At 40.0% G+C, this 17,267-nt stretch overlaps 1 protein-coding gene across 1 annotated transcript; it reads right to left on the bottom strand.

Annotated features, from left to right (window-relative positions):
• Window positions 1-493: 493 nt before the first annotated feature.
• Window positions 494-16,319, bottom strand: fam120b (family with sequence similarity 120 member B; the record flags this gene model as incomplete). Its single annotated transcript, XM_079217095.1, has 14 exons — window positions 494-1,768; window positions 1,870-2,089; window positions 6,011-6,158; window positions 6,413-6,619; window positions 9,604-9,696; window positions 12,205-12,377; window positions 12,799-12,900; window positions 13,168-13,351; window positions 13,442-13,706; window positions 13,823-14,014; window positions 14,186-14,308; window positions 14,529-14,662; window positions 15,057-15,247; window positions 16,184-16,319. 14 exons carry the CDS (start codon window positions 16,317-16,319, stop codon window positions 1,738-1,740), a joined length of 2,199 nt encoding a protein of 732 aa, XP_079073221.1. The 3' UTR covers window positions 494-1,737.
• Between the last annotated feature and the right edge of the window lie 948 nt (window positions 16,320-17,267).

Below are 17,267 nucleotides of genomic sequence, written 5' to 3' on the forward strand. Positions count from 1 at the left end.
AGAAAACATACCTCCTCCTGTTATTGTTATTATGTAGAAGGGGCAACTGGACCCGACTCATGTGTGTGTGCTGCATGCCCCACCCTTGCCGCCCCTCCTCATGTACACTATTACTCCACTCACCACAGTTACAAACCTAAAAACACACTCTCTGATGTTTGTTCTGCTGCATCTGGACTGAGAGGAAAGACCGGGAGGAGATGCTTTGATCACATCTCCTTAGAAAACTAATAATCAATGAGTTGTTCAATTCACTAACAGCCCATTTCACACATGCACTAACTCTGTATATATGGAGAAAGTTTGACACTTTACATCACATGTGAAAACAACACATTGCTCTGGCATTCTACCTATAAGGAATAATGTATAGAATAAATATGATGGAGTCACATTAAAGGAAAAAATATGTGGCGATTGTGAATCTAGGGGACAAGCTAACTCACCTCCCGTGAGATTATGGGAAACAAAGAGTCATGCAACAATGTTTATTGATGCATGTTGATGTTTTTAATTGTTTTAGAATGTAAGTAATCATACAATTACAAATAGGCAAAGATTCCCAATAAAAAGCAACACAACACAGTAACACATTACATAAAATAAGCTAAGGGGTTTTATAAGTCTGGGGGGCTTATAAAAACAGTGTATCATTGAATTACAGGAGAATAAACTGATGTAACTCTCCACTCTGTCATGCCAAACACTGTCTCACATCACTGTATCAATGTTCTGATTCCCCCTTATTTGTTTCCTAGGTTGAGAAATTCACTCTCACATTTCGCTATGTGCTTATAGGCACACACACACACACTCACACACAAAGGAGAAAGGAGAACACTCATCAGGCTGTGGAACTTTCTCTGCATCCTTTTCCTCTATGGTAAGTTTTACGACATTCACTGAGCTACAGGAAGACCTTCTGTCAGCCTAGCTGTAAAGGCTATACATTCATTATCAACAACACACACACACACACACACACACACACACACACACACACACACACACACACACACACACACACACACACAATACTCTCAATGTTATTTTGAAATCTTGGTCACATTTTGGTCATGTTTACTTGACTCAGGACTCAGTACAACACAGTTTAACATATAAACCTCTTTCTCTATTAGTATCCATTACAGACAATGCATGAAGAAAGCAAAGTCTCAAGTTGCCTCACTTTGTTTGTGACATGTCACAAACGGCTCTTGGTATCATCTTACAGAGGTGTATAAATCTCCGGCATTGACGGCCTATTTCAGCTGATATTTGATACTTGCATTACTGTTTCTCTAGTTAAAACCATGCCTTTAAAAGGATTATACCACTGGACAAGCACAGCTTTTAAGACCTCTGTTCTTTTATTGTCAAAGATAAGAGGTAAAACAGGCTTGGGGATTAACCATTAATCTACCTCAGTGCATGTTTGAAGTGGCTCATTTCTGTGTTTGTTTGGCGATTGCTGATCCAAACTGTTCATTCTCCATCACATCAAAACAGGTAAGATCCAAATGAAATGGTGATTCCTAATCTCTTCATTCTGCCATCTCTTAATCCCCATTTCTCTACTTTCTGCATCCTTTAGACAAACATTCCTGACGGGTAATTTACTAATCAGTTTGTTCAGAGAAATGTGATTCCTTCACTCCTTTCATCACATCTCTTCCATCCTCTTAACTCCTCAAATCCTCCCCTCTAATCCTTTTCTTTTCTCCTCTCTATTCAGAGTTATGTTCCTGGTGCAGGAGGCTGTGACCATCTGAGAGGAGAGAAGAGGATGAAATGTGACATTATAGAGGCGATAAGAACAGACGAAACATAAAAAAAGAAGAGGAACATCTAGTTACACAGTGATGTTACCTCGAAGTCGGCCGGTATCTCCCTCTGTTGTAGTACGATCGACCTCTGGATTGTATTTGAGGACGGCTTGTGTTCTGAGGTCCTCCATCATGGCCGTAAGAATGAGACTGAGCATTGAAATGAATCGGGTCTCCACTTGCCTCCCCTCTCTCCCTCCATCCTCCTCCATGTCCATGGCCTCCTGTCGTCTCTCCTTTTCCCCTCCAGTTCTCATTACCACCTGAAAGTAAGAAATGTAACATTTAAAAAGGACAGTCAAACGTATTTTCTTACAATGTGCAATAAGTCTGAACACACTGTGCTCTGACAAAGACAAAGAGAAATACTTTGACCAAAATATGTGGTGCTTAATCCTACAATAACTGATGAAGACAGTTTGCAATTTAAAATCCTTCTGTTACCTATTTACACATCCAGTCGTTACAGAGCAACATTAGCATTGAGTTAAAACCGTGTATATCAGAAATATCTCTCTTTAGTTGCTAAATGCTGCACTATGCTTGCCAGCTAATCTCTAGCTGCGTCTGTCAGCTGCTTGGTGCTGAGCAGGTTGTGTCCAGTGGCTTTGTCGCTGCAACCGAAACCAATGAGAGTGAATTAAAACAATTAAGTTGTGGCAGGGAAAATCAAAACAATTGATTTTAGTTTTCTGCTGAATTATTGGCCTACATTAGAGTTTTTATTTTAAGAGTCTGGACTAATGGAACAGGTAAGTGATACGTTTTGTTGATTTCAACAATTTTAGTAAATCTGGAATAAATTACCCATCACGTGAAAAAAAGCACTTGAGGCACGACATAGTCTAGAGTGTGCAAGTCTTTGGTCACACACACACGCATACGCACACGCACACACACACACACACACACACACACACACACACACACACACACACACACACACACAGCTTTTAAAGTCTGTCCACAATTATTTCAAGGTTACCCACAGAACAGCCAGAAAAACAACCCATGGCCATGTCACGGAGGGCACACACACTCATCACGTCTGACAAATGCTGCCAGTGTTGAAAGTCAAATTATTCAGAAAAGAGTTTCACGGAACTGAATGCTTACAGATCTCCTCATCATCTAACAACAACAAAAAACTGAGATTAAACATATGTTGTGTGTTATGTCTGTTGCTCTACTTTTGGTTACAAAATCAATTAACAGAAAGAAAAAGCTAAATGTTCTCCTACTCCTGTTTAGCCACCATTAAAATCTGCATTCAGAAAAGCATGTGAGGAACTGTTCAATTCAGGAACTTTGACAGATGTGACCGATTTTAATTACAAAAGACTTGAAATAAAGCACAAAGTCCAATTTTAGACGTTGCCAAAAGGGCCAAATCAATCCACTCACTGAATGTGAAAGTACAGAAGAAAAAAAAACATGAAAGCATGCCACGCATGAATAAATGTGTCAGTCAAGCCACAAGCACCAAAACTGTTTCTGTGGTTGCCATGTCTTTTGCAAAAGTTTCAGTTTCTCAGATGGAGATTCAGACTAAAACCAAAACATGGAGACAAATAAGATTAGGGAGAAATATTAGAAAAAAATATGTTCTTTCTTTGTTAGATGAGAGTTTAATGTGTGTTAATGAAAATCAACACTGTCAGAAGATAGATTGCAGGAGACAACACTGCTCTCAGCTCAAATTAAATATACTCTACAAATAGGAGACAATCTGAAATAAACTGAAGAGATGTGGGAGAGCAGCTACACTGAATTCACTGTTGGAGTGTAATTGCAAGGGCAGGCGGGCAGAGGAGATATTTGCTGAGGAGACTAAACATCAGGCCTGATTCCAAACAAAAACCAAACTGGGCCCTCAACGATACCACATAGCGCCACCACTACTCTCACGCACACACAAACTCTCTGTCTCTCGCTCTCAAACACACACTCCATATCCCCACAGTTCTGTAGTAATGATTGGTGTCTGCGTCTGGCAGAAATGAAACACTGAGGTAGAAAGAGTGTACAGCCTTCCATCTATAAAACCAGAAACATCCTCATGAGACCAACAAGGGTTGACTTGGACAAAACGCAGACAGTTCGGCGCAATTCTGGACAACTGGAACAACATGGCAGGCAGAGAAACAGTCGCTAAAGGTTTAGTCACAGGGTTGAACAGAAACTATTGGTTCACATTTCATCAGCTACTGCTGAGTTGTCTTCTGAGATTGAACACTGATAAGAGTCCTGAACCAACAGGAAGCTCAACTTGACCTAAAGTCTGCACACTACAGTGAAGAGCGTTTTTTTTCTTCATGCGATTAATTTGCATGTCAATTTACCTTTTCAAACTGCTGTTTTTGTCATAAGGGTTTTCACACAGAACACAAATCATATGTGGTAGGGTTTGATAAAGGCATCAACCAATCAATCACGATATTGTATAACATCACAGAGGCTCCTTGGTCAGAACCAAGGAAGCAAACTTTATCACTCATTTCAAAGCGCACACTGGATCCACTCCTTCAGTACTTACCTTTCGCAATAAAAACCCGAGACATATACACTACGTCACTGTTTACCAGAGAGACATTAAATTAATTCAGAGCATTTTACTAAAACAAGACTCAAGAATAAGATAGCTTACAATAGCTACCAGTCGTTGATCCTTTGTCGGCGTGAATCTCTTCAAAGATTTTATTGAAAAAGTGCAGTCGCAAATTCGCATTGCCGCTGTTATGAATAGTATTGGTAATATGAGAATAGCTTTTAGATATAAATAATATTATATAATAATAGTATTTTCATGTAATGTATTTGTCACGCCGCTGGTGTGTAAATGCCTTATCACAATTCAAGTTGTAGGTGTCTAAGAGGGTGAATATGTTTGAAAATCTGTGTATAATTATATGGAAAGGCGGCTGGAGAATGCTAAGGCTCTGAATGCAGCACCAGAAATAGAACAACAGTGAGCAATGAGGAAAAGAGAGGATGAAGAAAACAGTAAAATAAAAATAAAAAGATTGAGGAGTTAGACAGAGGGGAACGACTGAGGGGAAGGGGAGAGACAGAAGAGAGGTCTATAATCAGTCAGCCTTGTTGTGTGTCTTAAAATAGAGCTCTCTCAGCCTATAAACAGAAACCTACTATTACTGGTGCACTGACAAGGCAAAGTCTCGAATCCAAGCGTGCATGTGTGTGTGTGTGTGTGTGTGTGTGCGCTCGTGTGTGTGTGTGTGTGTGTACGAGCGCATGCTGGTATGCATTAAGGCTGCAGCACACATGGAACTCATTACAGCGAGGCCCTCTGGGTAATGTGGTTCAGTGATGGGCACCAGAAAACTACAACCACAGATGAACTGTCAGATTAAAATGCTGCTACTCTGTTTGGCTCCAGGAGTTTTTTTTATCAGTTTTTCATATGAGCCACATATATGTGTTTCTACCACACGGATCACTGGAGGTCCCTTTACGTCTTTGTACTTTGAACAGCGATTAGACATAAAGTCTTAGCTGTCATAACAACACTTTTACAATGTTTTGGGGGTAATATTTGCATATTTATTGTAAACTTTACAATAAAAAAAGGAAACCCAGGAAGACAAAGAGGAATGTGATGCCACAACGGTCCCCAGCCAGATTTGCACCAAGGCCTTGTGGTTATAGGGTATGCATCTTAACCACTAGGCCACCAGGGCGTCCCAGAAACACCATAACATTTCTTAATTCAGGTCAAAACGTTTTTGTCTCTCTGACCTTTATTTAACCATGATGGTCAACATCAAAATATCTTTTTCCAGAGAGTTTTAGTCAAAATAGAAACATATTTATGTTACACGAAAAAACAGAGAACCAACATTCACTGAAAGAGTTGAGTCAGAGTAAAGGAGAAAACATGATAGGCATTAAATTACAATGTAAGATTTTATAGCTGATCGTGATTAAAAACTCACAAATCGGGAGAAATCCATTATCAGGATAATCATTAATATCATCAATAAATATGCATGGGGACCTTATGGTTTATGATGACCTCACTTAAGTTTGTTTGATTCTCACTAAAAAGCAAATCACAAAAAAAGATGTGTGTCTTTAGCGTTGTATGCATATTTTAATAATTATCTGGATAATATTGTAAATTACTGCACTGGAAACAATCTGTGAAAGGCATCAATACACCTCACCTGCATGACGTTCTCTGTATCTGGGTCCTGGTGTGATTCTATGACCTTGTTCTGGTGCATAGGGTCTGGACTGCAGGACTCTGCCTCGCTTCCTGCAAGTTTCTGTAAGGCTCTCTCTCAGGCGGAGAAACAGAGACAAACAGGACGGCTGGAGAGAAAAGCAGACAATAACACTTTTGTCACACTTGTCTCAATTATTCTGTTAGAAAATAATACAAAAACACCAAACAAGCAGTTGTAACAGAAGATAACTTTTTTCTCTCCTTAAAAGCATGCCACACTCACACACATACACACACACACACACATACACACACACACACACACACACACACACACACACACACACACACACACACACACACACACACACAAACACCTTGTTTTTCTGCCTCCACTCACATCGCTGTCCAGCAGCACAGTCTTCTCTGTGCCGCTATGTGCTAGCAGGTACTTTGAGTGAAACAGCCGTCCATCGAAGCTGTGCCAAGGCATAAGGGCGTCGTTGGGCAGCGGGCAGCCGCTGGCACAGTTCGCACCCAGCAGGTTGCTCAATCCTCGGACGTAGAGAGATCCCAGCTGCACCGCACGACTGGACAGGACAGGTAGCTGAAAAAAATAAAAAAGTACATCTTCATCATGAGGCTTGATACTTTGGAGTATCAGCCTGCCTGCAGTGACTCTTTTTTGAGCTGCAAGCAGGCCCTACCTGACTTCAACACACAGGTGAAGTCTCACCACTGAGCACACAGACGATCAGGCCACCCTACGTGGAGAGAGACCGAGCATCATTTAAACAGCGATTGCCTCAAAGAGCCATCTGTTTCTTCAATATGCGTAGTGTCACCACCCGAAACAAATTTCTTAACATTTTACTCACAGCTGCTAAACTAATTGATGAATTGAACCCCAATTTGCACAACCTCATCTGCTCAAGCCGAACACATAAATCACACAATTGTATATGACTCAGACCACCCACTTCACTGTCACTAGCTACCTAGCTAGCTAGTTGAAAGTGATTGGCTGATCTGATTTCCACATTTCACTGTGAAACTTCTTTGCATAGATTTGTTCACTGCAACAGCATCTCACACTTATATGAAAGTAAAATGAAGCAGTATATGTGGCCTTTGAATGAGGCCTAAGACATTTCTTATTAAATTATTTGATGATTGACACTATGAATTCTTGCAAGTTTGACTGATGAGACAAGAGGGGGGAAGGTGAATGCCAGACAGCCAGCACGCCACACCGGATATTTTATGTTTCGGCAAAATAATTGCTGATGCTAGGAATGTTTTTTTTATTGTTTTCTTTTACAATGGATTTAGTTAGGATGGTTTCAGTTGACCCATTAAAGGAAAAATAGGAAGAAGATTATGTTGCTGGCTGACAAAAAACATAAAAAAGAGAAACAGAGTGGGTGGAAATAAGAAACTGGAACAGGACAATAAAGCAAAAGAAGACTAGGGGGATGAAGAAGAAGTAGAAGAAGAGTGTGACAACACCAGGCAGATGTTCTCAGTATGTGTGTGCGTTCTTTCTGCTCTCACCTGTCCTCTGGTAGATAGCACTGATAACAGTGATTACGTGTCCACACACACAAACACACACACACACACACACACACACACACACACACACACACACACCCATGTCTGCCACCTGCTACCAGTCAAACACAGCTTTACCTTCTGAAAACAATGAACCACTGGACAGAGACACAAGAGCCTGAAGGCGCACACAAACACACCGACATGAAAAGAGAGGGAGAGAAAAAAAGAGATAAAGAGCAACGTGAAGAGAGACTGAAAAAAAGAAAAAAAGGTCGAGAGCGTAATGTAGAAGAACATGAGAAGTGAGAGAGACAAAGACAGAAACGTGTGTGTGTGTGTGTGTGTGTGTGTGTGTCCAGCGGGCAGAGTGTGCTTGGTGTAAATAGCTCCATGTGGTGAGCGTCAGCCAGGACAGACAGGCGACTGTCGCCAGCACACACACACACACACACACACACACACACACACACACACACACACACACGCCACAATCACAGTCCCCTGGGGAAGAATGTTGAAACGTAACCGACGCACCAACAATCTCAAAACCTACCCACAACCCCTTTCCCCTACACACACACATATGGTGTGAGTCATTTTCAGTCAGCTGAACACACGCTTTTCAAATTTTTGTTTAGCTTTTTGGGATGTGCTTTGAAAAAATATAGAGGTTTTCAAATATTTGTGTGTGTGTGTGTGTGTGTGTGTGTGTGTGTGTGTGTGTGTGTGTGTGTGTGTGTGTGTGTGTGTGTGTGTGTGTGTGTGTGTGTGTAGTTAATCCATACTAGTCACTCAGTTAACCCCCCTGCTGCAGCCTTGAACCTCTCCCAGACAGCATATTCAAATCAACGCCCAGCTCTAATTATTGTGTAGAAAACAGACAAGCAGCAAAAATACAAATTACTTGACATAAGTATGGTAATTAAGCAGTAAAAATAAATGGGGATACAACAAGGCAGCAAACAGCGCATGAGTCAGATCCACCGAGCTCACTGAAGGCCGTGAGGAGACAGAAGTAATAATGCTGCCTCGCTGATTATATTGACACTTCTGTCTAGATTAAGACTGCAATCATTGAGTCTTGGCATTTTCAATCAGTTTATCAATTATTCTTATTGTTATACGACCACTTCGTAAATATTGTGAAAAAGCCTATTACAAGTTTCTGAATCCCAAAGTGACTAATTCAAATTCATTGTTTCGTTACAACAACTTAGTTGATTGTAAAAATTGTTTTTTGGGCCATTATGGGCCATGTTTTTTCATCGCTGGGCATCAGAATTTCTGCTCAGATCCGAGTTTCACACATCAGTTTTAATTTGTACTTTAATACATCACCAGAATGTTATTTAAAATACTGCGATGTAACAATGTGATGACAGAGAAGCTGTGAGTCTTATTATTTAACTCACTGATAAAAAAATTGCACAGATTTCTCATCATTTGATTATTAGCTATAACAAGTGCAACTTGAAGTACAGCTGCTTCAGATGTGACAGTGATATCAGATCAAACCATCAGCTTTCAGGTTGTGTCTGCAAAACTATATACGTATTCAATTTTTGGGGGTTTTATTTGTTCAGAAATACATAAATTAACAAAGAATCAATAAATGTATGCATTTAGAATTTGAACTTGGTAAACATTTGATGTTTTCTTTTTTTTATAACCTATGATACAAAAATTTACATTTTCAGTACAACCACACTGCAGTTTAACCATCATTGTTTTTTTGTTGTTGTTTGTTTACAATCAGCAACTTATTTGGGTTTTCTCCCAATTTTTCTTCTGACTTTCTAGAACTGGAAACATTTTTGGGGCTGTGTTTGCCACAGAATGACTTTGTTTACTGTAAACTGCAGAAGACATTGTTAGGTAAAGACATTGTCTTCTGCAGCAGGAAAAACAACCAACTTTAGTGTGCACCAACTGAGTGAGTGAAAATCAGAAAACTGATCTGATGTGTCTAGTAATGGTTGAAAATCAAAACGAGTGGACCATTTATACATTCATGGTACGTTTGCGTTAACTGACCTTGATCTGTTGAAGCTCATCAGAGGATTTTAGTCTCAGACACACAGCCTGACTCAGGTAAGCATCCACGTCCTCTTGAGACAAAGTTTGTACCTGAAAACATAGAACAGATGCACAGTGGACAATATATGGTTAGTCAACTCAATCCCATCCACGTATGTCTTTTGTGTGGGTCAGTTTGTTTTGTCTGCTCTCTGTACAACAATTCAACAGAGAGGAAAAAAGGGTGAAAGCAGAAACAAGGCTGCCCAGCTGTGTGTACAAAACAAACAAACTCTGAAGCTATTTAAATTGATGAGTGACGAGGGAATGTGAATGCAGCAGTGATCAGACAACAACAGCTACTGTTGTCTGTCAGCCTGACTCCTCATCTAATGGGCCGTCTAACAAGCTGCTCTTCTGTCTGTTTGTTGGTCCTTCATCCATCTAAATGATCCGTCTGCGATGCCCAAAATCTGGATCTGACCTTTGAGTCTCTGAAGCGTTCGACTGTCTATCTGAAGAGAGAGCTGTTGGGTACAACTTTATTGTAAAGATTGGTCAAACTTACAAAGGTGTGAGGTCAATATCCTCATTTAGCTTGTTTGTTAAAACTTCACCAATCGTATGTTTGACTTTTGCTACAATTGTTGTTTTTCTGTTGTATAAAGCTTTTGGTGGCTCCAGAAGGGACTGTGTAAAGCCTCAAATGATGTCACTTGAGTCAGCTTTGGTTGGGGCTGAAGACTACAAATTACAGGATGGGGGTGTGGCGTTAAAAAGAAAAGATCTTGCCAGACCTTTGCAGCTCACTCGTCAACGCTGAAAGCTACATTATGGATGAATTGAGAAAACAGAAAACAGCCGTTCATGCCTATAGAAGTTGCTCAGTGGTGGATGAAGCAAAGATATTGACTTTAGAGTATTAAATAACCAGGAACTTCCATATCCATGGACTAGGGCTACATTAGCAGCTATTAGCATAATGCACCCGAATCTTCGACTGAACAGTCAGCGAGCAAGTTGCATTGTGGGTAATAATACCCATACTAACAAACTATTTTGTATAGCAGAAAAATATTTTGTTTGTCTAATACATAGTATGTTAAATGCTGTACTCCAAAATAGCAGGATGTCATACTACATCGAGACTTATTTTGCAGTATGGAAGCCAGAATGCTTTTTATTGCTACTCTGACCCACAATCCTTTGTGCAGTAGATATATGAGAAAGAGGGTCAAAGTTCAAGGTGCAATGCTATGATGAACTTGTATGTCCCTATTGAATGTATACTGCATGCAAATGTACTGTACTAAAAGTAAAAATACAATCTCTTATTCTTTGTCATTAAATTTGATTTGTTTTTACTGTCCACCACGAGTCCGACAATTTTATGGACGAAATTTAACTAACATAATTTACACATTGTGATTCAAAGATGTTTAAATTTAACCATTGTTTTGAAAAATGCAAAGCAGGTCAAATCTCTTGTGTCAGATTTGTTTGTTACAGAGCTGATAAATGAATCTACAGAGTAAATTTTTGTTTTTAGCTTCTGCAAAATGACGCATGCACCTTTATCCAGATGATCCTGTAATCTCTGTTGTGTTAAAGCTCAATAAGATGACGTCAATGCAAAATGTGCAAACCAAAATCACAAATCTCTGCTTTTTTCATATGCTTTGAAATGTGACCTGTTGGAAGAATTAAAAAACAAGGCATTATAACAGGATTACAAACAGCACACATGTTTATGGTTTAATATTTACAACCAAAATAAGGACACAATTGAAGCAAAGAAAATTAAGAAATGGCTCTTAAGATATTCAAAGCCTCTGGGTGGTTATCAGAGCAGCTGTTGACGTCAGAGCTAGAGTTACAAAGACCAGTGTCTGTGGCTAAACTGGGCACTCGGTGGGTGATAGTAGTTACCATTAAGTCAAGACAAAACAACACATAACAAACCACCAACAAGTGATGTTTAACTTAAAATCACAAGTTGACAAAAGAGCAGAATAATTGTTGTCTATATGTTATAGTAGTAAATCCCAAATCAAAAGCTGTTTTATATGCCTAATTACAAACTGACGCTATTGTGCTCAACGGCTTCATTTAACAGCTTAACTTATTTATTGAATGCTAAAGCCAACCATGCCGTCTGACCAGTGAAAACCAAAACAGTCGCATCAATCACAGTGAAGTACCATCACTAATGATGTTTTTATGTTTTCTGCACCTGGGACACCCAACATGACTCAAGAAACGGTTGGAGTGGAATACTAGATTATCATTAAAAAAAAGTCACTTACAGGTATTTTCAACTCGAAAAATTTAACAAAGTTACAAATACATTATTTATCATTAAATTACATACCATTTCCCATTGGTTGTTGTATATACATCCTGGTTGATAATTACATCATTGGACTGCTTGTACAAGTCTTTGATTGGAGTTTTCTGTTTCCCTTTTCCAGAGGGTTCTATGTTGGTAGACAAAGTGTTTCACCTTTTCTTGTCTAATTCACTATCAATAAATACTCTCCTCAGCATTGGCTAACAACTTCGGTTACATTTATTTTCATCATCCACTGAATCAAAGAAACAAGAAAGAGTTGACAATACCTGGAGGACAATGTAAGTGACGAGGCAGAGAGTAGCCAGGAGAAAGTCTTCAATATCTCCATACAAGTCGGAGAACTCCTGGCAATCAAAGATTGAAAGGAAGGACATCACGCGAAGTGTAGAAACTTCAGGACCAATGCCGAACCATAACAAGTCCAGACTGGGCAGATCATCTACACATTCAGACATAGACAAAATACTGTGGGACTTTGCTTGGGATGGAAACAAAACTGCATGAAAGCAGACAATTTATTTTTGTTTTACTTTCAAACATAACCAGATGCAACCTTTCAAAAATAATTCTGATGGCCAGCGATGCCTATGAGGTTAGTCTACAGATAATTAAAAGATCATTCCTAGGAAACATTAAAACATGTTATATGACCAAATTACCCCTTTGTTGTTGTTTTGTTGCTTATTAGAAGTTTATAAAACTTCTAATAACATCATCAATATTGCAAAGAAAAAAAAACTCATCTCCTAATTCTCCTAATTAACATCAACTGGCATAAGTAGATTCAAAACAGTTTTTGTCTATAAACAGCTGCCAATAAATACAGAGAAGAGCAAATGAGGAAAGGAGCAGGTACGTACATGGGAGACTGATTGGGACAGGATGGACTACCTCAGGTTCCTTCAGAGGGTTTACAGGATAGACAAACCATTCCCTGATTGCTGGAAGTTCGACACTGCTGCCTGAAAACAGGCATCGTCATGGTTAGACTTGGACTGACTTCGTGCCATTGTATGGAGGAGACAAAAAAGCTTTCTAGTCTTTATTTTTAAACAACTCCTCTTAACTACTACTCTCTTCAGCAAATGTGTGGGTGTCTACCTTCAGATGGGCATTTATCTGTTGGTGACTTTATACTTAGGTATTTGGTCTTCTGACTGTATGCATGTTTTTGCCAGAGTGCATGTGTGTCTGTATGGTTATGACATCCGGTAAGTTAACTGTCCTACCATCATGGCCATGCAGCAGCAGCAGCCCATAGATGCGCTGTCTGCAGGGCTTATAGACAAGGGCCTGAGGCAGCAATTCAGCATTCTCCTCATCCTCCAGAGTGTTGCTACATTCAATGACTCCCTGACACACAACACTGTAAACCATGAAACCCTCTGTTGCTACATGCTTCTCTCTACAGGCCTGGGGAAGACAACAAAGTAAAACATAGCAAGTCAATGTGACATTTGGTACTCTCAATACAGAAAAGACATAATGAGGTACAGAACATACCTTTAATATTTCTGGACTAACATGTTTCTCAAAGGCAAAGGATTGTGCAGAGGTGTCCCCTCGGGGAAAAGCTTTGTGTCCAGGCAGCAAGTAAGAGCGAACCCCCCTCTTCAATAGCTCTCTGTGAGGAGCTGACAGATCCAGCGACTGAGGAATAAGCTCAGCCTCTTGCTCCTCTTTTCCCCACAAGAAGCTCACAAGGTGGGATACAGCTAGCACCTTCTGCCCCTGAGGAGCACCAGACAGTGTCGTGGGATTGTTTGTCCTGAGAAACAATAATACTGTTGTCATGTAACATCCTCATCTACACTTTAACTGAGTCAAATGCCTAATCGAGATTAGTCTGGCTTGGAAAATACCACAATGTAAAACCCCAGATACCTGTATGTTGCCATGGCGTTGTTCCTGATGTGCTGCATCTTCTCCTCTGACACCACATCGTTCCCTAGGAAACAAGCCAGCAGTGGTAGCTGGGTAACTGTCAGCCCAATGATTTGGCAGAGCCGATGTCGGTCGTACATGACCGTGGTGAGGCTGTCCATCCGCAGCTTTGCCACAGACAAGTAGGGAGCACTTAAATATAAAACCACGTCACAGACTTATCAACAACATTAAGTCACAGAATCTATTATCAACATGTAACTGTCCAGTAGGTAGTGTAGTGCAAGTTTTCTGCAGCCAAGTTTTTTTTTTTTTATCTAACAAAGTGCCAAATTGTAAAAACAAATTTTGTTTTTAACAAACCTGTCATATATGAGAAAGTCTGAGTCCTGTCCCAGAATGCCCATACTGCCATGCTGACGAGCATAACTGGCAATCTCGTAGTCAGCCTCCTGCACTGAGCAAAAGACTTCCTGACCCAGTGACCTGGAAACAACAATACAATCTGCAATAAGAAAATAATATCAAACTACAGAGACAATAATGCAGAATAATAAACCGAAATAACAAGAAATACGATTGGATATCAGTTCAAACCCATCCAATGATGCATATTCTATAATATACAGGATTCACTTTATTATCACAGCGTATACATTCTGTACAAGAGGCTTACTGCGTTGCAACCAGTCTTGTAAATACTGACCTGAGAGCAAAGCATGTGAATGTTGCCAGACCAGAAGGCAGACAGAAGAGCTCTCTACCAGGCTGCTTTCCATATGCCTTCATGTGACGAAACATTTTAGAAATCTCCCTGTTCACTCTACGTCTCCTCTTCACCTGTGGACAGGAGACGATGTTGTATACAGAGAGTTGATCAGTTGAGAAAACTACAGGCTCTGCAAGTTCATATTTCAATGTCAAAGACGTTTAATATATCATGTTTATGTCATCTAAATACTTTGACATTATAAACATCTAGTGCTCAAAATAATCTGTTAAAGAAAGTAGTGGATTTATTCTAAATCTGTTTTATTTAAATGTTCAGCTATATGTTAAATATATCCTGCGTTGTTGTACAGTATACCAATGTGATAAGACATAAAAATAACAAAAATTACAATAATAACCCCCTGTCGGATTATCTGGAATAAGTATAAGGGACAATTTGACTTTCAACATATTCAAGTTTAATATATTTGAACACAAGTTCACAGTTATTTTCTATCCTCACCCACACTTGTCTCTTTTGCTCTTCCACCACTCCATCAAAGAAGAAGACCAGTCTGATGCCTGCTGATGTGAAGGCCTCGACCCAGCCCTTCAGCACATCCATGTACTCCCTCCACTGCCCCCCACACACCCAGTCCTTACATGAGTACCAGTGACGCAAGCATGCCATACCATCCACAACAAGTGTGGGGCCTAAATAAGAGTGAAAACATAAATGTAGTAAATAATCAAACTGGCCTGCATGCTAACATATTCTAAGAAAAGACAGATTCCCAATAATCAAGTTTACTGTTGTTTTAATCTTTTGGAATACAAAGTTTATCAAACTTATTAAGATTATCAAAGCCAGTCATTCAGACTGCTAGGCTTGTCTGATCTTCCTGATAACACTTCTCTCAACTTTCAAACTACTGGCATCACTGAATCTAAGTCTATGTATGAAATTGTGAACAGCAGTGTTAATGGTAATTAGAGATACTGGACTAACACATGAATGCTTTCACTAATATTGTGTTATAAATATTGAACAAGCCCAAACTGAAACGTTAACGCCTTTGGGAAATTATAATTTTGTTACAGTTTTTGGCTCATTGCCCAGTCGAGAGAGACTTGTCTTCTCACTAAATACAACAAGTAGTAAACATACTTGCATTGGTTTTATGAAGCAGCACATGTAAAAGCCTGACATTGTTGTTGTATTTAATTTACTAATATCATCTATAAGAGCCATAATAGACTTTGATAAGATGTGTTTAGTGATTTATAAAAGTGTATTGAAATGCTCCTTTAAGTTACGTTACTGACTAGTCATAGCCTATATGCCTCAGTTGAGGTTAATCAGTCTGCGGAGCAAGACAGTTTTTTGACCGTTGTGCCAAGTTGAGCACTGAATTATTCTTGTATCTTTTCTTTGTTGAGTAAACTTTTACAATGGAGTTACTGCCTCTGAAGATTCATTCCGCGTCAAGCTCATTGCCCACACACAGACTGTAACGGTAGTGGTAATAGGGATTACCGGACAGAGACAAGATTGCCACTACATCATCCCTGACTAAACATAAGTGAAGCTGAAAAGACTGAATCCGATTTCAGAGACATTCAGCACGTGCACACCGACATGAACTCAACTGGTAGTGTTAGCTGTGCTTGTGCAGCCTTGCTGGCGTTTGGTAACGTGTTGTCTGGCCAGTTCCCTCAGACACACAGTCACACAGGCTTCTGGGCAGCAACTGTCCATAAAGCACTGAAGACCTTTCACACCCATTCCTGCAGAGAAGAAACAGAGTGACAGCATTGGTAACGTTTAACGTAACCTAAACAAAATGCTACAAGTACTCCCGGTTTATTGGACTGTGTTCGCAACATCTTATGTTTTAAGTATTTAACTAATGAGACTGTTTCGGGTTCACGTCACTACGAGACGGTAAACATCACGTGACAGTGATTCCGTTCAGGGCTCAGTGAAAGTAGACCTGAATGCTAAAGGTTAGCTCGGCTTCCTGCCGATTCACGTATTTATCGCGAGGCTGCTGCGTTTCTTTGATCTACTAACCAACTCGTCTACAGTTATGTGTGTGAACCATTTCACCCCACAGTAGTGCTCCACATAGCAAAGACTTACTTTCAAATCTTGGTGTAGCCTACATGGGCAGGATCCGTGTTGTGTTTACTTGGGAATGCCTTCCCATATTCTACGCGTGGCGTCATCACGTTACAAAACAAAGCACACGTGCTCAGCGTGGTACAGGACCCACCGTCTGCAATGCAGTAGTACACACATTGAATTATCTGTTTGATTAATCCAAATATAAAACACTATGCAAACCAAAAATCTATCCATGAGGCACACTTTGGACAACTACTTAGATCATCATTATACTGGTGCTGTAATGAAAAAATAAACATCTTAATGTGGCATGAATGAGAATAGACCATTGAGGGTTTTGTGGGCTCAGTCCACCAATAATAACTCCCCAGGCTAGGATCAGAGACAGGCTAATTGCTCCCCAGCCTCTCCTGAAGAATGGGGGCTCTTTTCTGGAGTCACAAGCTATTAGGTCTACCTTCTCAACACAAAGCACCCCCGTCCCTTCCACTCTATTGTTTGAGTGGAACAGGAATAAAGAATGGGACATATGCTGGATGTCAGTCCAGCTGTCAGCATCTGTCGTTCCTCAGCCAGATGCTCTGTGGACTGGGAGGACAATCCACC

Source organism: Taurulus bubalis (assembly GCF_910589615.1).
Source record: "Taurulus bubalis genome assembly, chromosome: 4".
In the NCBI taxonomy this organism is placed as follows: domain Eukaryota; kingdom Metazoa; phylum Chordata; class Actinopteri; order Perciformes; family Cottidae; genus Taurulus; species Taurulus bubalis.